The 24,921-nt window shown below is 33.6% G+C and overlaps 1 protein-coding gene across 1 annotated transcript; it reads left to right on the forward strand.

The window, feature by feature from the left end:
- The first annotated feature begins 716 nt into the window (after window positions 1-716).
- Window positions 717-22,215, forward strand: LOC127870328 (mucin-1-like). The gene is made up of 7 exons (XM_052412955.1): window positions 717-933; window positions 8,940-8,975; window positions 15,059-15,328; window positions 15,673-15,795; window positions 17,557-17,779; window positions 19,676-19,702; window positions 21,742-22,215. The coding sequence occupies exons 1-7, from the start codon at window positions 888-890 to the stop codon at window positions 21,776-21,778; spliced, it is 762 nt and encodes a 253-aa protein (XP_052268915.1). The 5' UTR covers window positions 717-887; the 3' UTR covers window positions 21,779-22,215.
- Window positions 22,216-24,921: the final 2,706 nt, after the last annotated feature.

Genomic DNA, 24,921 nt, shown 5'->3' on the forward strand with positions numbered 1-24,921 from the left:
TCAAGAGTTAAGATGATTGCAGAGTGCATTAGAAGCGAACAATTGAGTCAACCCGATGAGTGACATTAGATGATTGAACATATCTGTAATACTGATATTCTTTATGACCATATCTGAAGAATTAATTACTCACCGAGTTTTGGGTAGCCCTTTTGCAAATCGCGATTGCATAAATCAAGTGATAATATAACCACATAATACACACTATGGATGTTAATACATCCAATATTACAAACGGATGAGCCTATACGTATATTGTGTAATCTGGTTACCGAATCGAACGTTTGGATCAGAAAGAAAAATAACTCGGTATATTGCCGGATTAGCTTCGCACTACGGCAATTGTGTTAAAAAGCGTTTTGTCGTTGAAATTTGCTATCAATTATTCAAAACAATATACGCGGAAAACATACAAAACGCTTTTAGTGAATGTAATTCGTTGTTCCAGCACGCGACGAAAAAAACTACGTACGTCACTCATCCGTGGTTCACCATGTAAGAAATGTCACGAGCTGGTAGAATTTAACCTCTTTTCTTACTGGATCTGACGCGCTTTGCTTTAAAACTTATTACGACAGCACAATTAAAGATGATGTACATAGCTTATTAAATATTATATTTGGACAACAATGCGATATTGTGAGTGTAATACGGCGTGTATCAGGTAAAAGGCATCTCGTCGTCTGTGCGACTGTCATCCGCTTGACAAGTGCCCCTCGTTTCAGAATTAATTACGAGTACTAAAGAGAACAATCAAAGGCAACAGTCCATGAAATGAGTGAGTTAGTAGAAGATCGACTGTGAAACTCACGTAGAAAGGACGCGAGCGGAGTGATATTTTATTTTCGGATTGTTTTTAACAGATTTATTTCGTAGGGAATTGAACAATGCCAGTCTCAAAGGGATCTCTTTTTGCCCTCGTCGTCGTCGTAGGTAAGAGATAGGATTTTACATAGATAGCGATTTTATGAGTTAAACACACATTCCACCGAGAGACGTTTCTTTAAGTTTCTTTGTTTGTTTTCTATGCCTAACGACATTCCGCGTTTTCGAACTGACCTACAAACCAAAGATCGTTCAAGATTATTATCTTGTCAAACCCCGAATGCCTTCAAATTATTTGCATTTTTTATTGTAATACAAAAAAGCAAGTACCAAACGAAAGAATCACTAAGCTCCTGGTGATTATTTAAAAAAAAAAGCCGCGATCATTACATTCATGGTTCGAACGACTTCTTAATCCATAATATTATAAAATATTAATAGCGTATAATTAAAATATTAAAAACTCGTTGTTTTGTGCTTCAATTTGTAAATTATGCTAGATGGCATTTAGCCGCCTCGACAGCATATATGCACGGAATTTAAGGCAGATGACCAAAATTGTGTGTACATTATATTCCAATCGTTGTCAATGATTGTATTCGAAAAGTCATTTTTAAACGCCTTACAAATATGTAAGCATTGTAATTTATACGGAACAAATGCTTTGTGCACCTTGTATGTTTATCCCTTCAGATATATCGATAAAATACAACGTATTAAATGCATTGTAATATTAACATGCATAATAAAACTGACTTCCTTGTCAAAAGAAGATTTCTTATCCGATAAGACATTTTTGCGAATATCAACGAATGCTGTTGAGAAGTACATATATAAAGGTACGCATATAACTCCCCAAACGCTTTGCATTGACCATCCTTAGGCCTCATTTTAATCTTAAGATTTCTGTTGTATGTATTGTCCACTTTCTGTTTTTTTAAAGAATTGAGGAATCCTTATACGAATTTCTCTCTTGCTTCTGAAATTGTATTATTCCTATATCCGTGTTGATAAACGATAAGGAGTATGAGGCAGGGCAATGAAATTGTGACATATATGCTAACATAACTTAGATTGTGTACCGAAAATTTCAACCGCTAAACCGATTAACCATATAAACAATATGATGACGGTTTACACATTATATATTGATTGTTTTTGTAATGCATAATTTTACTTGAACGTATGTATGTACACGTGATAATTACGAGCGTTCAATAAACGTGTCGCCAACGGAGACAATACTTAACGATTAACCGGTTACAGCATCGCTATTAATGCAATCTCTACTAAAAATAACTATGGCCCATACATTATGTCGCCGACGCAGGTTATGCGAGTGTAGGTTTGCTCGAATAAATAAATGACTTTCAATAGTCGTCATCCTTAGCATACTGTCATTTTCCATCACGATGTTCATATTCGCTTGCTGACAGCTTTATAGTCAATTGTCGACAACATCTGCTCTGAAAACGTGAAAATTGTTTTAGTGATGACATAATAGCCGTTGTATCCAAGCAGACGTTCTCTTTATATTTAGTAAATAAATGCTCTTCAAGCGGTTTTGTTCGAAATCCTTCATATCTTTCTGAACTATACACATTCGCAGTGAATTGTTTTCACCAGCTATTACACGAAATACACAAAACGTAATGGCCAACTCCTGTATGGTCGAGATGGACAAACTGTGTATAATATCAAGCGTCAAGTAATGTTATTCTGTGCTTTTGAAACTGCGCCAAAAAAGAACGTTTCGCCGAGTTCGAAAAGGCATAAGTGTTTTTGTTTTGATACTTGTCTAGTTTTTACTGAAAGGTTATGGACACTTTTACGTTGTTTAAGTTTGTGTTGTAATAAAAAGATTTGCCTAATCGATGTTGCAAAGAAGAATGACTTTACGCCAAACATGTTGTTTTTTATATATTGAATTTCCCACTCCAAAGTGTTATTAGGCGTGTATTTTACTCAAGTTTCTTTTTTTGGTTCAGTATAGACATGTAACCGGAGATCTTTAAATGTATTTTAGCTTTCACAAATAAACATTTTTCATTAATAACGACAAAAACGCTTTGCCCATAATTAAATTATTTATAGCTCAGTAAGTATATCTTCGTCATATCCCACTCATAAATCATGCAAATGTCACACGCCGACGGATAAACGCAACAGGAAATTACTAAATGCACATTAACATACAATATCATGAATTGTTTTGTCTTTGTTAACTGCGAGTTAATGAACAAAGGCCTACTGTACGAATAAGTCAAAATACATTTTGAAGATATTGACATTGGCGATACTTTATACTACATATCAAACTTTGTCAATTCACATAACAAACAATGACAACAACAACACGTTTTATTAAACAATACATCCAGAAAGTCAAAAGCCTTAGTGGACATTGTAAGCATTTAGCGTTTACAAAGTAAATAGTTAATGAATTAATAAAGTAATAATACATTGAATTGCAAAAACAGACAAGTATTATTAAATACTAGGTTTTTATATTAACAACTATCGATAGTATATAAGTAATTATATGTGTAATAACTTCAAATTATAATGGAGCTTATTAATTGCAAGCATATATGAAATATATTATCGTGTACATATGTTAGATCTACATGTGAAACAATATAGTAATACTTTTTACTAACCTAAATTTACAACTTTTGTCGTTTTATGAGGCACATGAATATATAAAAAGCATGTCAAATAATAACTAAAATACAGGAAGCATAACGGCTCTGGTCACATCATAATATTAAATAAAACTGATAATATAACACGGTGTCTGTAGATAAACAAACACGAAACATGTTCAAAACGTCATGTAATATGCCATACAAAATAAATACATAAAAATAATATAAGTATGTTATTTAAATCCAAAATAATAATTTGTATTACATTATTCCTGTTTTTACTTATTTTTAAAGACAACAATATGATAATGAAGCACTGGACCACCTCCTGTGTTTGTTCGCGTGTACAGATAGATTGTCATTCGTTGGGCAACATCCGTGTACTCAATATAAAGAAGCGAAACTCAGCTGCTAGAGCAGTATTGAATTCTCATTATAAACAAATAGTTGGTCCTTTATTTAAGGCAAGTGACCAATTGCCAGAACAGTACGAAACAACACAATACGAAACAACATACACTCATAGAAGAATAAAGCTGGGGTCACCGCCTTGGAACGGTCAATGCAAAGCATTGGGGGTTTAAACCGGTTTTAGAGCGCTCAACCTCACACTTGGCCCAGCAACATTCATGATACATATAAGTGTACATAAAATTTAACCTCATAGCATTGGAACTAAAATTAAAAAATAATAAAAGGGAAGACACTGAGCTCTTTTTTTAAATAAAAACAAACAGGATTGATCAGATTAGAAACCACATGTACTGGTTACATATTTTGGCCATAACTCAACGCAAGCACACACACAGACGTCAAATTGAGTAGACACTTTTGGCGATACGTCTATTTTGTTTTAAAATGGTGCAATTTCGAAGGCTTCCGAAATAGTGACTCGTTTACTTTTACATATATATTCTGGAAAAAAAGAATTTATTTCAAATGAACACCCCGCAATTGGCCTTCATGGGCCTGTTTTGAACTTGACAAAACATTCTTAAAGAAGTGAATATTTTAATTGTATGTCTTTACTGCAAAACGAAAACAGTTGGACTGACCATACAGATTTTTTTAAGTGTTGTCTATCTGTTAAGTTTTTAACTTTTAACATGCCCTTCAATACGCCAGTTTCAATGCTTAAACAATAACAATACTTGTATATCACAAACATGGCTGATATTACATAAGTACAACATTGTGCCGTTGTAAAGAGTGTAAGTTATTGTCGTCACTCTGAAAAGGGATATATCGTTTGTTCAGACGTTTTCTGCAGTGCCCGCGATCTGCTAGTATGCATTCAGACTTTAAGTAAGATTGTCACCAAAATTAAAAGTAGAAACATGTACTTTGTACAGGCTTTATTGAACGATTACATTTTCTGTTTGGCCTTTAATGAGTGAGTCTACTGGGATTTACTGGTCGAGGTAAAACGTGGACCTATTTTACAAAACAAATGTATTCGTGTATGTGCATCTCTTACGCTTACGTCAAAAAAAACTTTACGAATTTTATTTTGTTACAGTATTATTATCAAAATGAAAACAATTAGTAAATTAACATTTATATAATTTATCTTAACCGTTGGAATGACAATGCCAATTCTCCATTTCATTACTTGGACGATTTAATGAATATAGTATATCCATGACCAATGTCTATAGTTCGAAATATAGCCGCATTATTGGATTGACTTTGCCATCTTATTCATATGGCTTACGATAAAAGCGTAGGAAACGTTCGTAAGAAAATGGACGAATCCGACATAAATGGAAATATAGGGCAGAGATCTCAAATAGACAGCACAGATTAGTTTAAGGTCTAGAATATTTCTTGATAAGCAATTTAAACAGACTAGTCGATATACTCATTGTTGCGCGTTCTGCTTTGTGTATAGTATAATGCAAAAAAGGAGTGGTTATACATAATTTCCACGAATGTGTCAACAATCCTAATCTGTTGGGAAAGCCGATGGAGCTTTAACTTTGAGTGGTGTCAATTATTATTATGTAGTAGCCTTTAAAAATAGGTCACGCGAATACTCGATTGTGCATAAGTCGTGACCTGCACAGGAAAATTATTTCACGCGATTGATTCGTCGATGGTCAGTATGTCGCAGCCTGCAAAAAGGTTATAGATCTAGATTCCAATTCTCATAATCGCACTCATACTTTAACCGATATGTCCGTGAGCAGTCTCAAACAGTTTCAGCTGTCTCACGCCCGACATATGTTTTTTAAAGACTAAACAATGAAAGGCAATACCTATTGATTCAGACGCTTACTGTATGGATTGTCTTAACACATCGATATACCAAAAATATGGTCATGTTACATTAGGTTAATAATGTAGATTCTAATTATTATTTACAAAACATGCACGTAAACTATAGACCATTAACACTATAGTATAGTGTTCGTTATATGCATTGTAGTAACTAAATAACACATTGCTGCAAGTGAGTGGAAAGAGAGGAGAACGTTTGTCATTCAATATTATGAAATATTATTCGTGCGGATGTCTAGAGCACCGTTGATAAATTTAGAAGAAGTATAATGCCATTATAATATGTGATATGAGTAATGCGTGATAACTAAAATCGGTTAAACTAATATTTATCGGGTAAATCTTTCGAAAAAAATTGTTAAATTGCTTTAACAAATGAATTGATTCTTCGTGAAATGACATTCGCATGACTAATACAATAATCATAATTTATTGTTTATTTGTCGTTACAGCTAACGGTTTGAGTCGTGTCGATAAACCAGTAAACGGATCATACATCCATCATAACAGCCACACATGCCTATAAAAAAACAATGTAATTTCCTGGTTGAGAAATCAAATTTGAAGAAAGGATGGAGGGAACGATTAAATGCATAGGATTTGTTACTGCATTTTTAATATAAAAAATGTGTTTATTGTCATAAGTTTGGCATAAATCTTCTGTTTGTATAAGTTTGCTTTTGCGTTTGTGGTATGATTAACGGGTCGATTTTTTGTAAATAAAATATAGTTCTGTGTTATTGGTTACATACCATCCTTTGCTGATATGCATGTTTGACTTAAATGAGTTTTCTAATTGATTGATATTAAAGGCCATACAATGCGTTTCCTTCTCCTCTAAAACCGCATATGATGCGCTTGCATAGATGCTCAAAGTTTTGCAAATCAAGTTATAGACACTAATCATACTAATTGAGTAAACAAAACGCTAATAAAACATTTGACATTTTTGGAATATCATGCTGCTTGAAATTAAGTAATAAGGTAAGTTCCAACAATTCATTGACATCTTTAAATGGATCAAGGAATTGACTGCCGTAAGCGTAACTGGCCGTTAAAGGTTTAAAGCCACACACTTTGCCTCTGACCTTGAAATGAATATGTGTTAATAAATAAATATGTATATATGTATATATATATATATATATATATATATATATATATATATATGCAATTGAAAGTTTGCACAATTGTCATTAAATCTATAGCCTAGTTAGCAAGTAATTTATTATTTTTTAAACGGTACCGCTTTTAAAACCGAAAGTAGGATTTCTATATGTATACGTCCATTTCTACAAATGCGATTATTTTTAAGTTTTAAAACGCAAAAAGACGGATTTCTAGCTTTTTACCACCATATATATTCTAATTGGCATAGATAAAATTAAATCTATAGCCTAGTTAGCAAGTAATTTACTTTTTTTCAAACGGTACCGCTTTTAAAACCGAAATTTGGATTTCTAGACGTATACATTCATTTCGACAAACGCGATTATTTTATAGTTTTAAAGTGCAAAAAAAGACTGATTTATACCTTGTAACCACCAGATATATTCGAATTGGCATAGATAAAATATGTTTCTTATTTATACTTAAACTTACTATGCCAATTAAGTTGTGTGGCTTTAAGAACTAAGCCCATATGGTGTATGTGGTTCTATGTAAGCCTTTCTTTGCTGTTCATACAAAAAGGGATGTGAATCCAAGTACAGGAAATATTACAAAATAGTCATCGCTTATTATTAAGTTACTTTAACGGAGCTGAAATATATGGTGTTGTAAACCCCACAAGTATCATACGTACAAGTAACTTGTTAAACAACATGTGACATAGTCTTTAAAACTCAATAATAAACATACACAAGTCCTTTTTAATGTTCATCACAATTTATTTCTATTTATTTAATTTCAACACACCGGTTTCCACTGTTCGTAAAATATTTTGTAATGGCCTATCGGCCCACATGACAATAGCTAATTGTGTGACCGTTATGTTTGGCCGTGTACGAGAATCTCTTTTTTTATACTGAAGAACTGTGTATTATTATAGATTGGAACACCCAATGCTGACGTGTACAATCTTGTGCAAAACAACATGCCCAAATGTAGCGAAGTAACATTATATGCGATGGCCAAATACGGGTGGTAGTCAGCTATTAACATAAAATCATACAACACCCTAGACATGTCTTATTAGCGATCAGCAATGAGTAATTAACTTGGTGTGTACTTCTGGTCTATATTGACGTTATTTATAATTACCATCTGTATTGCTCATCTGATATCGTACTGAGCATGTATCCGATAAATCATTAATTAGCTGTGCTCTTTGTATGTAAGATATTGCTTATAGTAGGAATTTTTGCCAATTTCGTGACCCATTAATAACATTGAATTTCTGTTGTTTATAATTTTCCAATGCGTATAATATTGTGTATACTAATATTTAATATAATAGTTGATGTGTTACGCTACAACCAACAGCTACTATATCAAAACGTAAGGGCGTACTGTGTACCGTGATATAGTACATGACTTAAAAGTATTATAAATCGGTCAGTTATGTTTATGACAGCTCATGTGTGGTATTTCCCAAACAATAGCTTGCTCCTTGATTTATCTATTAATATATTAATCAACTTGACGCTACACAATTCCGCGTCTTGTGTTGACGTAATTAAGTCTGTCATCGTCTGAAGAAGTAATCTTTTAAATTCTTCGTATGGTCTCTGTCTTGTGTTGACGTATTAAAGTATGTCATCGTCTGAAGGGGTCGTCGCACAAATTTCCTCTTGTGGTCTCCGTCATCAAGGTTGTTCTGTTCACATCGATGATCGATTATTGTTATGTACACGTAGTATTACAACGAGCAGCAATCGGTTATTGATAACACTGCCATCACTGCATTATGACTCGTCCGCATTTTCTGAAAACTTAATTTTGGTTAGCTTAGATTAGATGTCGTTGCTAAAAACTTTCACGACCAGGTAAATTAAACCAACATATTCGAACGTCTAAGTAAGCTTAATTTATAAAACAAAATCGCATGCTCATTAAATCGCTGACAATCGAAAAACGGTCCTATTTAAACTCTATAGGATATATAATTTATATATTTAATCATTTAAAAATATAATACAAATTTAATATTTTATATATACATATATATTATTATTATATTTTCAGCTGTTACAGTCGACTATGCTAGGAGTCAAACCACTGGTGAGGAACAAGAAAACGAAATGGAAGGTACCGGGTGGTCATGTTCAAACAGCCAAGGAAAACTTTACCCCGCCACCGCCATTTTTTTATATAAAAACCAAATTCTTTGAATAATTAACGCACACGGGGTCTCTGGTTGTTGCTGAAAAACATAAGTATGTACGTAACAAATCCCTCTCACCCATGCATATCTTTTAAGGAAACAAAATACTTAAAATACAAACAACTTGTTTAACAGTTAATTTCATTTAAATATATTACCACTTCAAACTTAAATTTGTTTACTATTATTAATGAAATTAAATTTCTCTAGCTTTATATATAAACAGACGAGATGACCTTTTTTCTTTTACCTTACTTGTATAGTGTAAACGTTTTCAAACAAACATGAACATTTACGATACACCATGCGTTAGTGCATGGATAATACTTGATTTCCTGCTCACAACTTTTTTTAGTAAACACGCTGGCATTTACTCTCGCTAGAAAGCAATCAATTACAACAAAAACTCGTACAGGTGTTTTAAGCAGCAAAACCAAGTATGCGATCCTTTTTTTGTTGTCAGAACATTTACAAGTTTTAAATTTTCGACAAAGATAAATGAACTGTCCCGACACGATGACCTGTTTGCCAAGCGAAATGTCAAAATTAAGATATTTTTAGTAACATTCTTAATTATGTTTATTCTTTTGATAGTGTTTTTTTTTTCTTCTAGAACAACTTAGAGTCATTCCATAGGTTTCCACGCCTTGCAATTTTGTGTTTTATTTGCTTATTTTTTTATGAGATATTTGTAAAGTGTTCCTTGGTTGTAAGCAGCGCTTTGATATCCACGGAAAACAAACAGCCATACAAGTACAATAATTTACATTTATAAATGTGTTTTATTTGCAGAAAGTTTTAAGGTAACAGTAAATACTTTATCCAGATTGAACTTCAATTTCCTTTCAAAACCACAGTATATTCTCGGGATAAAACCATTGAATGTTGGTGTATAAAGTTACATATGAACAATAAAGAAGAATAAAACACAAACCAAGTACTTGGTTTACAATCGTTTGCCTATTCTCGTAGATTATAATGGTTTTGAAAGGACAATGCACCTTTAAAGCGATGATGTTATAAGGCAGTTGTGGATACAAACCGTTTGTCGGAATGAACATGTACAGACATAACAACCAACAGTTCCTAATACGTTAACAAGAAGGGGCTTGCACAAGATATTTGGTACCTATGCAATATATTTCTTTCCTTTTATAACTTATGACATTGGTTGATTGACAAAGTTAGTCAGTTTATAAAATTAATACATGCATATTCGAGAGCACTTCCTTAGTGGATCTTTGTTATCGCAATCGTTTTTAATCATATGAATGTTAAATAAAATATAAGTAACGAATGTGTTATCCACATATTGTTAAGTACCAAACATTTTGTGCCACTCTTACTCTAGATCTAACATAGTCCTGGAGTGCTAAACACAACTAAAGTAACATCGGTAAGGTCGCGTATTATCCATGTAATGTATTTATACTTGGTAAAATACAAGGCGGTCATCACCACGTCAAGCATATAATTAGATATACATGAAATGCCTCTGACTTTTTTCATTGATTCATTAGGGGTTTGAACGAAACATTATTTATGATTTATTTATTATATTCGAAAAAGCCAGACGTTGTGTGTAGATGTCAAGTTTAAACATTCTATAGTTTACTTTTCATTTACTTCGAACGATACCCAATTGATGTTGACTACGTATGTACTAATTATTAGTAGGAACATAAATACTCTGAATATAATGTAGCTTAAGATGTGTGGTTTTGGCCGCTTCTTGGCATGTTTGATACTTATGTAGAATATTAAGACAAGGGTTATTATTTAATGATGACTGTTACATGTGTTTTCGTGTTGTCAATAGACGGCTTAGATATGTAATTCACAAAGGTTACTTTTCTTTCCGATTTTATTTTTCTGCAAAACAAAACGATAGCAATAAACTTCTTACATTACAGGCATTCAATGGCTTCAAGTTTTCTTATACAGGCGATATTAGTCTAGGGGTAAATATAGCGTCGCCGTTCGAGCTCGACACTTCTGTAGCATGATACAGAAATTGTAAAGCAGTAAGAATCGTGTAACTTGAAGTGATCAAGTTTTGTTTTGATTTTACAAAATCGTCTTTAATATAAGCAGAACGTTCGTTTTCTAATCTTAAGTTTAAAGTTCTTATTTGTTATAATGAGTTTAGAAAACAAATGTTTAAATATATTTGCGACAAGTATTGTGATTGCTTGATCTCCGGTTGTATATAATAATTTCGCTAATTTAGCAGGACAATATTTTCAAATCGCTTTCTTTTCTTTAACGATAAATTTTACAATAATGTCTAGAATACTATCAAAACTAGCAAGTGAATGATTTATAAACAGTTCATCATTAAAGATTTATCAAAGAAGATTTGATAATCATGATGTGTGGTGATTAGTTGATAATAATGTAATATTAATGGTTGATCATTAAAGGTTGTACAGGAATAACTTTATCGTCAAATTTTATGCAAATTCAAGCACAGTGACTTATTGTTACGTTAAGGAAGATTTTATTTCGTCGATGCATCAACGCACATTTTAATTGAACAGTTTTACGAGCACCGTTTCCTGTAATTGCAAATCGGCATTGCTAATAATGCAAATACTGAATAAATAGAATTCAACTAAATTATAAATCCTTGGCGTTGATTTATTATTCGTGACAGTGATGAAGCATCTGACCTTGGAGTTATTTCAGGTCAATATGCGGTTGGGAAATTCCTTAAGAAAAAGAACGTGTAATTCTGTTGATACGAATGGGATTTACACATTTTTACGACAAAATCATATAAATATCATACGCCATAGAAAGGGATACAACGTATTGTCAACGCGAGGATGTCAATTTCAACCGAAGCGTAAGCCGACGTTGATATTTAGGGTTATCTATTCGTTGTATTATACTCAATGCACAGTGTGATGTTTATTTTAGTCAACCGAACAAACAAGCCTAACTTCCTTTAAAAATCATTATAATTGTTAGGAACTTAGGGTCATTCTGCAATACTGTTCAATACTTGTGTGACGCGATCAGCTATTTATAGACGTGCAATTTTAACAACAGGGCGTGTGATCAACATATAGTTCTGCACCGCGTTAGTTTAAATCGGTAATGGAAAAAAACGTAGACTAATTAATATGAATTTTTTCGTGCGAAAAAATACACATTATTTAACCACATCAAATACGCACATCAAAAGAAAACAACATACATTACATGACAAACAATATCAATATATTTACATAATATTCATAAGGATACATGCTTGTGGAGAAGAATATAAATTTAAATGCGTTAGGTATTTTATTTAAAAATATGATTGTTAGCATACTTATACTTTTAATAAATATTATCATTCTTCTTGTAGGTTCGTATTGTTATATAATAAACAATAGAACTCCATATAAAATAATTCCAGAAAAATAATTATTAAAAAATGTATTAATATAATATAATTTCAAAGTGTAGATTTTGCGTTTTGAACAAATAGCGCGATAACTGTGTAGCTAAAAAATATGTAAAAGCAGTGCAAACACATTTCTCTTCATTTAAGTGCGTTGTTACAGAACATTTTCAGTGTACCGTGTTAGGTTTACATGTATGACCTCAGGTATCATTTTCTTCAGCGACGTCGAAAATTGTTTACAAAAATATTTCTAATCTAATACATGTTTGAAGAACAAATTCACACTTTGAGTTAGGTTTTTACTAGTCATTGTGATTCTACAACAAATCGTATTTCTCATAAGCATGATTTAGATTAAATTAAAACGTAACCCTCATTATATATTAAATAACGGCTCAGTCCTTGATGAGTCTCTGTGTTTTCAAATTTAGTTTTAACCAATCATACGCAGTTACGTGACTGGGCGTACTCCTACACCTACCAATGGGTCAGACATTTTTATGAATGACAAATAGTTTACGTAACGGGACATAAACCCCGTTAAGTGTTTACAATTGCCCTACACCTGATTGTTTTGCAAACTGAATTTTTTAACAGCTTATATAATATGAATATTTTCGAATATACTATGACACTGAAGGATAACTATATTATTCAGCGACACAAACGTGCTTGTGGTTAAGATATTGGCCTTCATAACATGTATTCAAATTAACTTGTTGTCCCTTATTTTACTATGGCTCACTGGGTCATTGTCGACCTGAAATCGCTTGAAGTCACCCGGGGTGTCTAGAAGCCCTATGGTGACTTCAAGCCGATTCAGGTCACCCTGGGGTGACTTCAAGCCGACCGGGTGACTAGAATCGGCTTGAAGTCACCCCAGGGTGACATGAATCGGCTTCTAGTTACCCCAAGTGATTTCAAGCCATTTCAGGTCGACAATGACCCGATGAGCTTTACTATGAATGTGATTTTCTAAAGAGGTCAATTGCCAGCATAAACGTTGTCAAGGATGTATTACATTCATGAACAGTATTGTAATGTATAAATTTTTCAAATTTAGCAAACCTTATTGACTGATACAACTGTCAACTAGGATAATAGAAACGACTTACTATTCATGCTGAGGTGTAACAAAGTTATGCGCATTTATAGTTAATTGTTGTGACGTGATATGTCAGTTCTGCTATTTTATTTTACTTTATATTAGCATTTCTTCACAAAATATTCAGAAAAACACTTACAGCGTTTGAACTTGTTGCTTTTAAGAGTACTAACATACGAAAGGCAAACGAGTTGTCTTGCACATATCATATTACGCGTTGTAGTTTAGATGGTCAAGGCGGTTGGGCTTTCTTCCGGACACTTCGATTCCGGACACACACACGAAATGCGAACATCAAAATGATCAAAATGAAAAAATATATTAAAGAGTATTATTACAACATACATATAAGTGATACATACAGCAACTGGTTATTATTATCTTTGGCAAATTGCTCAAAAACTTCAAAACCTTTGCCTACTATAATAAAATAACAAACGTATTACGCATGTATCATTTGTATTTGCATTTGAATAAAAACAATTGTTTGGAATTTTCCGCAACAAAGAAGCGATACACTTCCCATAATTAGTAACTGATTCTTTTTTAGGTCACCGCATCCAGGATATCACATTGACTATCATTGCAAATAATGGTGCGCTGAAGTTGAATACATATATGCACTGTGTTCAAATGCATTTTTTCAGGTCATTTATGGATTAATTATTGTAGTCATAATATGTTACTTTATGTTTCAAAGGGTAGTATCTTTAAATATATATTCTTGGTTATTTGACAATTTGACTTGTAGTATAAGTTAAAATAATTAAGAGTGAAACGTTTGTTGCACCTGAAAGACATAATTCTTATAACAGAATTCCTCAGCACATATATTTTCAAGATTAAACTTATGCACTCTTAAAGTATCTTATTATTATTTTATTGCTAAGTTTATTTTGTTCCCGTGATATATTTAAAAACGTTCTAACGCAAAATGTCTCTAACAGTACATTTTAAAATTTTACTTTTGTGGGAATATTGTGATTAAATTAAGTTAAACCATTGTCATTTTAAATGTCTTGCGAATTGATAGCATATTAATGAAATTACAGCTAACAAGTTCGTCGCATTATATATATTTTAAAATATACAGTTAAGTTTATATTACTGTAATCTAAGTAATGTTTATATACGTATTATACGTATTTTACAAGTTAATAGTGACTTGATTTAATATCAGCCGCCTAGTTGGTTAACGTGATCTATGATATGTTTGTCTCTGCTTCAACACGTCTTCCCATTTTGATAACAAAGTCACGCGTTTTTATGGGTTCTACTTTGTCATTTATAAGACACTTGCAAATTTAGCATTGACTTAACATAAATTTCGTCAATATAATTACAATCGTTTTTTGTTTCCGTCGCGTTAACTTCATGATTGGCGCATTGTATACATATCGCTTTGCGCCAAACGCTTGACGCATTCTGTAGCGGCCTCTTGTGTAGTATAACCGCCGGTCTGCTTGCCCTCCTCAAAGGTCCTTCGGCGGTAGGTGGTACCACCGCGGGGCTCATGACGACAGCGGCCGGAGCCGGAGCAGAGATCGAACCCATGGAAATAGAGGAAGTCATCACGACGGCTGCCACCACGACCACTTTAAAACCTAAACCGCGCAAGGGACCCGGCGGCAAGAATAATCGCCGAAAAGGTCGACCAAAGAATTTGAAGCCATCACCTACTCCCGCTGGCAATAATGGCAAAAATGGGGCAGCTGCAAAACCAACTCAGAAAGCAAAGACTACCGCAGGTAGATTACTGCATGTTTGCTTTGTATTGGGGATGAATTGTGGAGTGTTCTTTAATCTTTCTTATACGTTTAATGCATCGAATGACGATATGTACAGGCATTATGTAACATTAATCTGACTGGAATGATATCGATCCGACTATAAATGTCAGTAAACGAAAATAGTTTGCTGGCAGTTATGAATTCTTTGATTGATAACATTGGTCGTAGCATGAACATTCCCCGATGCATGGTGGTTCTCTTTTACTAAATTAACGAGATGATGTTATATTATAAATGGTTGTGCTTAGTTACTTTGCCAGGTATACAGTACATCGAATATTGTATGTTATGTTCCTCCACAGCACCGACCGTAGCGCCGACACTTCCGCCGACCGCGGCGCCGACGGCGGCACCAACTCCGGCACCAACGCCGGCCCCAACTCCTGCGGCAACCGCCGCTCCCTACGTTGAGCCACTTCCTGCAGGTACTGGCTGGCAGGCGGATATGAGAGGCTGGACAATTCTAGTGAAGCACGGTCTCATACGCAATCAATTTACGTGCTTTCAAACCGCCCTAGCGCTTACGTTTATGTATACTAATATGTTCTCATCATAGTGGTTGTTGAATAGCAGCGATTATTGTGATTTTTGCTGAATAATTTTACCAAAATATGCATATATTATTCAAAATGCTTTTCTTAAAAAAACACGAGTTTAATTAAGGCGCGAAAATGCTTATATCTGGCTAGAAATAGCCGTACCGTTAACGTTTGTTATGTTGAAATTACATGTAAGGTCAATGGTGCATGCGTTCGTGCTTGTTCCTGGCATTTTACTGTAAAATAATCGTATAATGCGGGGATCTAATTTTTGCAGTCAAATTTGCGCGTAAAGAGCCGGGCTATTACCCGCATATTTTTTTATAAGTGTTGCACGATTAACATAAAGTTTTATGCACGCAACAATTTCAACTGAAGAAATGAATTAAAATGTGTATACATCAGTTTCCATAAAAGCGCGAAATTTAGGCCCCGCAAATCGATTTTACAGTAGCAGGTTCATGGGCTATGGTTAACGCTTTGTGTATATACAGATAATAACCATGTATACTGTGTATATGTGTATTTTATCGATTGCAGATCTTACATATATATCGCTTAGCTGTCATATATGATTACTTTATGTATCCCGCGTGTCATGTTACTGCTATACGTAACATTTGCCGAAATGTGTATTTAACGTATCCATAAGCTTTCTGCGTCAACCTTTATATCGGCATCAATTCTTTTGATCAAAATTGTTTTGTCTATGACACATCTTTGTGAGTATAATTAAAATGATTATTTAAATGTGTGTTCCAATCATATTTCCTTACAATATCAAGTCTTGCCGGGATTGTATTATTAATTTGGGATAAATACCAAATGCATTATAAGATACATTAAGCCAAGATTTTTAAATACGGTAAGCTAGTATCAAATTCATGAATGTGCTACAATCAATCTAAGCACTTTTCAGTTATTATAAAGTATAATACATATTAAATAACATGTTTTCAAAGTATAAACAACCAAATGTATAGTACAGCCGGCATGCGTGCTAACTTTGTTTGCCCATATGCGGAGAATACGCAGCAACATTGGACCTTATATGTGATTAAGTTAAACCATTGTCATTTTTAATGTCTTGCGAATCGATGGCATATTTATGAAATTACAGCCAACAAGTTCGTCGCATTATATATATTTTTAAATATACAGTTAAGTTTATATTACTGTAATCTAAGTAATGTTTATATACGTACTAGTATAATACGTATTTTACAAGTTAATAATAAATTAATGCGGTTTGTATACATACGATTTAGAACTGATAAATTTGTTTAAATGAAAATCTTTGCCTTAATCGGTTCAATCCATAAACAATATCCATTTATATGTTTAGTAAAATTAAAATACTAACATGAACGGCATGTACCTTTATTTAAGGACAATTGATTTAAGATATCTCATTTACTCTTATTCACCAAAGTTGCTTCCTCAGTTTTTCAAGTTTCCGTTGCTGCTTTGAAATTACTCATTGCATGCTTGCATCACAAATTAAATCAAAGCGAATAATTCAAAAACACACACACTAGAACAGTCAAATGCAGTCTCGTTATTCAAATATTTAAGAATTTGTTATCTTCGAAAAGTTAATTTCTCAACAATCGAGGCTCAATGCCAAAACACCTCGTGATATTTCAGGTAACAACGGTGGAGTGGGAGGCGGGGCTCCGCAGCAGATACTTCCGGTCCAGCAGCCGTTGTACCAACAGACCGTTCAGCAGCAGCCCGTGCTTATTACAACACCTGCCCCGGCCACCAAGTCTCCGAACCAGTATCTGTATGAGCCGCATTCGTGTCCCAAAATGGACGTCGCCACTTGGGAGAACGAAGTGGTCATTTACGACAATAAAAACTGTGCAATGTACGTATTGCTATTATTTTTATTGGGGATTTTAAAGTCATCTTAAAGATGGTCTTCATTATCAGGCTAAACGTAACAAGAAAACAGTTATAATTATCGACAATAAAACTGTGCTATGTACGTTTTATATTACTTCATCTCGCAAATGTGATTTTCCTAAGCATTTAAGTGGTCAACTTGCATGGTCTTATTCATAAATCTAGAAGTGGTAATTAACGACAATAAATGTTGTGGAATGTAGGTCTGAGTGTTTCATTTTTCACATAACTATTTTATTTGAAAGTCAACAAGAGCTTGCACGTTAAGCTTTTTTGACAATAGAAGATATGTTGCGTGTCTTTCACGAAGCTAAAAGTAGTGTTTTAGAGAAAAAGGCGGAGCTTATTAGTTTTATTTGGCACATTCTGTGAAGCATAAAGAGGTTATTATAACTCTTTATCATGTGTAAGGTATAGAATACTATTTTAATTCATGAGGTTTTCGTAAGAACGTTAGTGGTTGATGCTCATATAAATCGCGTATCTGTCAAAGCACCAAACCTTTTCTGGAAACTGGTTATTTTAATTTTTTAATGTAGTTATAAAGATTTAGATACACATTCTTATATCCAATAAAACTTGTCTGATGTATGGTTAATATAGACTTACACAAACAATAAATGTTCATACACTTTTGTGAAGAAATGTCAAAACAACAATATTAGTTAATATAGATACAATTTACAAAGAATTGAAGTAATCCTTTACAAATGCAATACAGATTTGTGAAAAAGTGTACAATTTAAACTGTGCCAAGAAATATAGACACTCATGTTTAATGAACAGAAAAGGTATAACTCTGGAAAGGAAAGTAGATACAATTTTGTGAATAAAAGAAGATCCAGTTTTGTTCAAAATAAAGATATACACGTGTCAAGAAATAAATGTGTATAAAAACGCAAATAAACAATACGCATAAATAAATGTGTATATAAATTAGGTGCATTTTTGGCCAATGATTGTCAATGTAAACTGTTTGAACAATGTGTGATAAAATGTCTTTAATACTTGTGTGACGTGAATGAAGACACAAATGTGAAGATACAACTTTATGAAGAAAATATAGATATAATAGTGTTACGAAATGGAGATACAACTTTGTAAACGAATATGGATGCATCTTTGATATAATTAATCGCATTAACTCTGCGCATAAATAAAAACAAACGTTACTTACAAGCCATCGTTGACAGTTAGTATGTCATCGCAAATTGTTCACGTCATATTTCTAAAACGCATAATATATAATGTCTGCATAATTTATATGCAGCATCTTTTAATATTTTTACCACTTTTTTACAATAATTTTAGTTCGTCTGTGTTGATATGCAAGGGGTCATCCACTTAAGCTAAGTCGTATGCTGTAAGACGAATTTATTGTGGACAAGTCTTCTTATATCATGTGAATGGTAGTTTTGCACCAAGTAATTTATGCTCCGGCAGATTAAGCGTTGTTATATGGAAAAAAAGATCATAACAGCAACTTCAAAATGTTACGAAACAGCAAAATTGTATGTGTCTTAAAACAGAGACTATCGCTGTCTTTATTGCAAAGAAGTTGTCCACATATGTTTAAAGGTATAGTGTTAGTTGTCGAATCATAAAGATTTAAAAGGAGCAAAACCATGCTCTTACTGCGGTTGAGCCTTATCGTACGTATTCATAATTAGGCAATTCCAAGTATAAATATGCTTGTTGTTTTTCTTTTTGTTTATTATGTGTATGAAATAAGTATTGACAATTATTTCGGATCGCCATACTGCAAACAAGTCCTTTTACCCATTAAATATAATTGAATGTAAATATATTTGACTTAACTAACATATATTTAACAGCATGTTTCTGTGTCTCATTTCAGAATAATCCGAATGAACCCAAGATTAAGGTAAATAGTCAGTTCTACGATTACTATAATAGTTTAAACTAAATATAACTAGCACTATTTTAAAGAAATAAGTTGATGCATAGTCGTTGCAAAGCCAATAATCAACATAACAAAAGTTGCTTATTGGCTGAATCATAACAAAACTTAAAAAGCTATACTAGCATTATTTTATAAAAAAATGATCTTGCAATTTATATGAGAACTACATGAATATTTTAAGGCTATGCTCCGCCCGAGGATATCTGTTTGAGTTGTTTACTAGATGAAACCTACTTCCTTATTTAAATAAAGAAGTATGTGGTAAATAATACGGTATTGGAACGTACGTGGTTAATAATATTGTACGTGGTAAATAATGAAATATGTGGTAAATAATGGAGTATGTGGTAAACAATGAAGTATGTGGTAAATAATACGGTATAAGAACGTACGTGGTCTATAATATTGTACGTGGTAAATAATGAAATATGTGGTAAATAATGGAGTATGTGGTAAATAATGGAGTATGTGGTAAATAATGAAGTATGTGGTAAATAATACGGTATAAGAACGTACGTGGTCTATAATATTGTACGTGGTAAATAATGAAATATGTGGTAAATAATGGAGTATGTGGTAAATAATGAAGTATGTGGTAAATAATGAAGTATGTGGTAAATAATACGGTATAAGAACGTACGTGGTCTATAATATTGTACGTGGTAAATAATGAAATATGTGGTAAATAATGGAGTATGTGGTAAATAATGAAGTATGTGGTAAATAATACGGTATTGGAACGTACGTGGTTTATAATATTGTACGTAGTTAATAATGAAATATGTGGTTATTAATGGAGTATGTGGTAAATAATGAAGTATGTGGTAAATAATGAAGTATGTGGTAAATAATGAAGTATGTGGTAAATTATGACGTATGTGGCAATTTATGAAGTATGTGTAATTAATAAAGAACGTGGTGAAAAGAAAAGTACGTGGTTTATAATATTGTAAGTGGTAAATAATGAAGTGTGTGGTAAATAATAAAGTACGTGGTTAATAATGTTGCATGTGGTTAATAATGAAGAATGTGATATAAAAAACAGTATTTTGCTCATACTGACGAAGTGGCCAATAAAGTATTTGGCAGATGATGAAGTATATGGAAAATGCAGTTTCTTGGCTTATCCATAAATAGTCTATAACTATGTTATTCCTTGTACATCCTTGTTTACGATTTTATATTAAATTAAATTATTTATATTTAATGTAATCTAGTTTAATTTAATACATAAGTACTTAAAATAAAAAGAATAGGCTAACATATTGCATACAAGTCTACATAATAAGTATGTTTCTGAAACAGGTCAAAGTGTGTAAAAGAAAAGTAAAACATGTTATGCGTTAATATTCCATTTTGCCCTATAACGATAAACCATTTCAACATATTTACATACCTACTGGCTTTGAAGTTTGCACAATTAGTTTTTGTTTTCCTTTACTTTTTTAATTTATATGCGCAACGAAAAAAACATTCACTCAAGGCGTCTAGGTTAGAGGCACGTTAGGGTTAAAACGCTTTGTTTTACAACCGTTATTCTCTGTTTGCTACTGGTATTTCAGAAATAGACATTTACTAGCAGATGCCATAATGATTATCAGTATGTCGTCGCTACATGCGACGTAAATTATACATCATATAAGGTCAGTTAATTATGTAAAACGTCAGTGGCCGTGCATGCGTAAATTATCGCACAGTATTTTTAGCTTAAGTGGAGTTATGCAGGATATCTTCGTCTACCATTCTTAATTTGCATAGTCGGCGGAGTGTTTTGTAAACGCAAATTGACATTCTCTGACAGTCTAATGTCTTACATAAGACAATATACGCCTATTATGTACATCATAAATTTTCGTTAAGTCCAAAAGTGTCCCATCTGAAAATAAAGTTTATGGTCACTCACTTAAGTATGCATTGAGTAGCATTTCTAATGGCCGAGAGAAGCAATAAATAAACTTATAAAGCAGACATTTTAGACCTGCAATTGTTCTCTTTTGCAGGCGACCAACAGTGACATTCCAGGCGCCGTATTGGTGATTTATGCGAACAAGCAAATAACACTGGGAGTCGCAACATGATTTACACTCTTTGTACACATACCAAACTACGGAGTCAGTGTTTCATATATTCCACCACCCGGCCAGGCAGAAATCCCGGAATTGTCAGAACCAGCTTTTCTCAAACAGATAATAATCGGACAGACATATTTCAAAACATAGCTCGCGCGTTTGTCCTCAGTTATGTGACGTCATTTTATTTTATTTGTACAAAATATTATTGCTTTGGAACTTCTCGGACATTTCCTACATTTTGAACAAAACGCAATGACCGAGAAGCTCCGAAGTGATATCGCGTGATTAGTTAAATTTGATTTCCTGTGAAATAATACGATGGTGGCTTATAAATGTATAATGTATTATTATGTCTTTCGCGAGAGTCAGTTGTTAGCGTTATATGAATAAATGTATCGTGAATTTTGTTGCTTTTTACCAAATCATATGCATAGCCAGGAATTGACTATAGGATGCAGCGACTTGGAATATTTCAATTAAATATCAGATACACATTGTAGTGTTCTATGTGGAAATATGGAGGTACATAAATAAATGAAGCAATATGTATATTCAAAATGTATGTGTATTACAAATGGTAATTTGGATGCGTGTTGGTAATTTAAATAATTTTTTTTCTAAACAGATAACTTAACATCGGATGTGTTTTTATTGTTTCCTTTTACCCGAACGGACCTAGTGCTTTGCAACAACACATATATTATATCCAGCAATGTTCAAAAGGCAAATAATTACAGAATGCGTGTGTCTGTGAGGATTAAAAAGGCGTCTTGGTTAAAACATATATTTCGGAGTGCATTTTCATGAATTACACAGAACTAAGTGGATTGACCTGGAAGGTAAACTAAGCTTATTGCAAATCAGTCCACGACATGTAATATGTGTTAATGAAGAGTGGTTGTAGTGTAAAGTATTTACATGTGTATAATTAAATTGAAGTTATTGGTGGGGTAAGAGCAGATGAGTATTGATATAGAACGGTGTAGTGAATTGGTACGGTAAGGTTAGTTGGTGGAAGAGAAAGATCGGAAAAGTAGGGAAGAGATAGAGATATGGTAGCGGATCTAGAGTGACAGGACGAGGTAACGCAAGAGTTAGAAGAAGCTGGGTGCACGTAAGGATTATAAGGGAATAAGTGCCGAAGTCGTCTTATCGAAGCGTGTAGATTGATCAATACAAGTGCTACAATGTACTGCTGCTAAATCATTGCAGTTGACTTCCAAGGCTTCCAAGGAAAGAAGAGGATTTCCGAAAAGCAATACCTTTGTTTAGGGTTGGCAGAAATGTGATACAGAGTTTTAAAGGCGCTATCGAATGTCGGAGTACAATCGGCAGTGCAAAAAAATAGTGGCTAGCTGTTTCTTTTTCGCAACAAAAGCAAAAACGGAATGCATTATGTTTTTAATAAAAAGGTCATGTGCAGCCACACTGCAGTTTGTGCGAAGTCGCGTATGTATTATCTGGGCTTAACGTATGCCATAATAATGCTACATGTATTTTTGACCGCTGATGATTGAATACCTTTTTAAATGAGAAGCTTGTTGTTGCGTTCGAGGTTACGGTTGGAAGGCTATTGTAAGCACGAGTAGTGGATGGGATACAAGAGTTGTAGAAGAGCGCAGTTCTAGCACTTGGGATATAAAGGGATTGGTTATTCTTTAAATAATAGCGGTCGTATATTCGTGTTTGGACATAAGTCAGAAAGAAAGGTTGGGATAAGGTTATTAGTCATTTTGTAAACTAGAGTAAGTTTATATTTAGCTCTACGATTATTTAAAGTTTCCTATCCAACGTTTTCCAAAGCTTTTGCGTATAATGTATATATTAAATTCGTGGCAACTGTGACTATTAGCGCAGCCATATGTTGGACGTTTTCTAACCGTCCGTGGTTTTGTAATGTGCAATTGTCGAAAATGAAATTCTCCGTATAGCAGCAAGGGACGTATAAATGATAAATAGATGGTTTCCCATAAAAGGCTGAATTTAAAAGTTTTCATCACGTTTATAATTGTAAAGGCCTTATTAACCATATAGGTGCCCCGTTTAAGATCTTTCGTAAAATAGACCCCTATGTGTTTATGTCTTGTAACCTCGCTAATGGCGACGTTTTACATATATACAGAGGGATGTTGAGTTGTTGTATTGTTTATTCCGTTTAATTAGGATTAACACCGACGCAAGCTATGTTTTAGCCCATGTGTTGATTCTTTCGAGGTCGGACTTAAGTATTGCTGAAGCGTTGACTCTGTGATCGACTACAGCATAAAGGCTAGTGTCGTATTCAAATAACCTGATGTTTGCTTTAATATCTTGGACCATGTCATTATAAATGAAGATTAAAAAAGAGCTCCTAAAATCGAGTCATGTGGTACTCTAGTCCATATAAACGGACTGCCAGAGCCTTTGATTAATTTTTCTATTGCGGGTCCATATGCACCCCTTCATAAACATGGGTGCAGTTCAGCGCAGAGAATCCGTGCGCTTCACTAAACAGACGTCGTTCGAGACAAATTGAGGAAAATAATGAATAAACTTCATAAACATGTTAAATTCACCTGAAAGGCAACCTACGGATGTTATCCTTTGCATGTACCCTATAAAAACACGACGATGTTTCAACACACTTTCCTCGCTGACATGTTTTATGTTGAAATTTGAAACAGTGTATTCTGTATCGAATAACACATCGTTATCGACTTGGTTGGCTCCAACACATAACCCGACGTGCAAAATATTGGCGTACTGTGACCTAACCAATATTGGGTCAATTTTCCAATATGGCGGATACAGCGTACGAAAGCAAAACTAAGTCAATAAAAAGCAATTTTATTGTTTTAATGGTACCATTCGTATGAGTTTGTGGTTTAGACAGGTAAACGTTCATAAGATCTTGCATTTTCAGTGTTCCTCAACCATTGCAATGTTGATTAAATTTTGCACCCATGGGCAAGAGCCGGCGCTTTGCAACTATCAGCTAACCATTGGGTAATAAAGCTGAGAGTTGAATTATTGCAACTCGTGGTACTCCAGCGTTGATGTGAGACCAGTGTGAAGTGTATTGCACAACTTCTCATCATGGTGATGGCGTATTGCGCGTTTCAAAACGAT

Source organism: Dreissena polymorpha, chromosome 2, assembly GCF_020536995.1.
Source record: "Dreissena polymorpha isolate Duluth1 chromosome 2, UMN_Dpol_1.0, whole genome shotgun sequence".
Lineage (NCBI taxonomy): Eukaryota > Metazoa > Mollusca > Bivalvia > Myida > Dreissenidae > Dreissena > Dreissena polymorpha.

What these genes read in the sequence shown, in the direction of transcription:
- LOC127870328 (XM_052412955.1), top strand. Translation starts at nt 888, where the DNA reads ATGCCAGTCTCAAAGGGATCTCTTTTTGCCCTCGTCGTCGTCGTAG. An exon ending in TGCCCTCGTCGTCGTCGTAG is followed by an intron (nt 934 to 8,939) that starts GTAAGAGATAGG and finishes TTATATTTTCAG; the next exon opens with CTGTTACAGTCGACTATGCT. An exon ending in GAAAGCAAAGACTACCGCAG is followed by an intron (nt 15,329 to 15,672) that starts GTAGATTACTGC and finishes GTTCCTCCACAG; the next exon opens with CACCGACCGTAGCGCCGACA.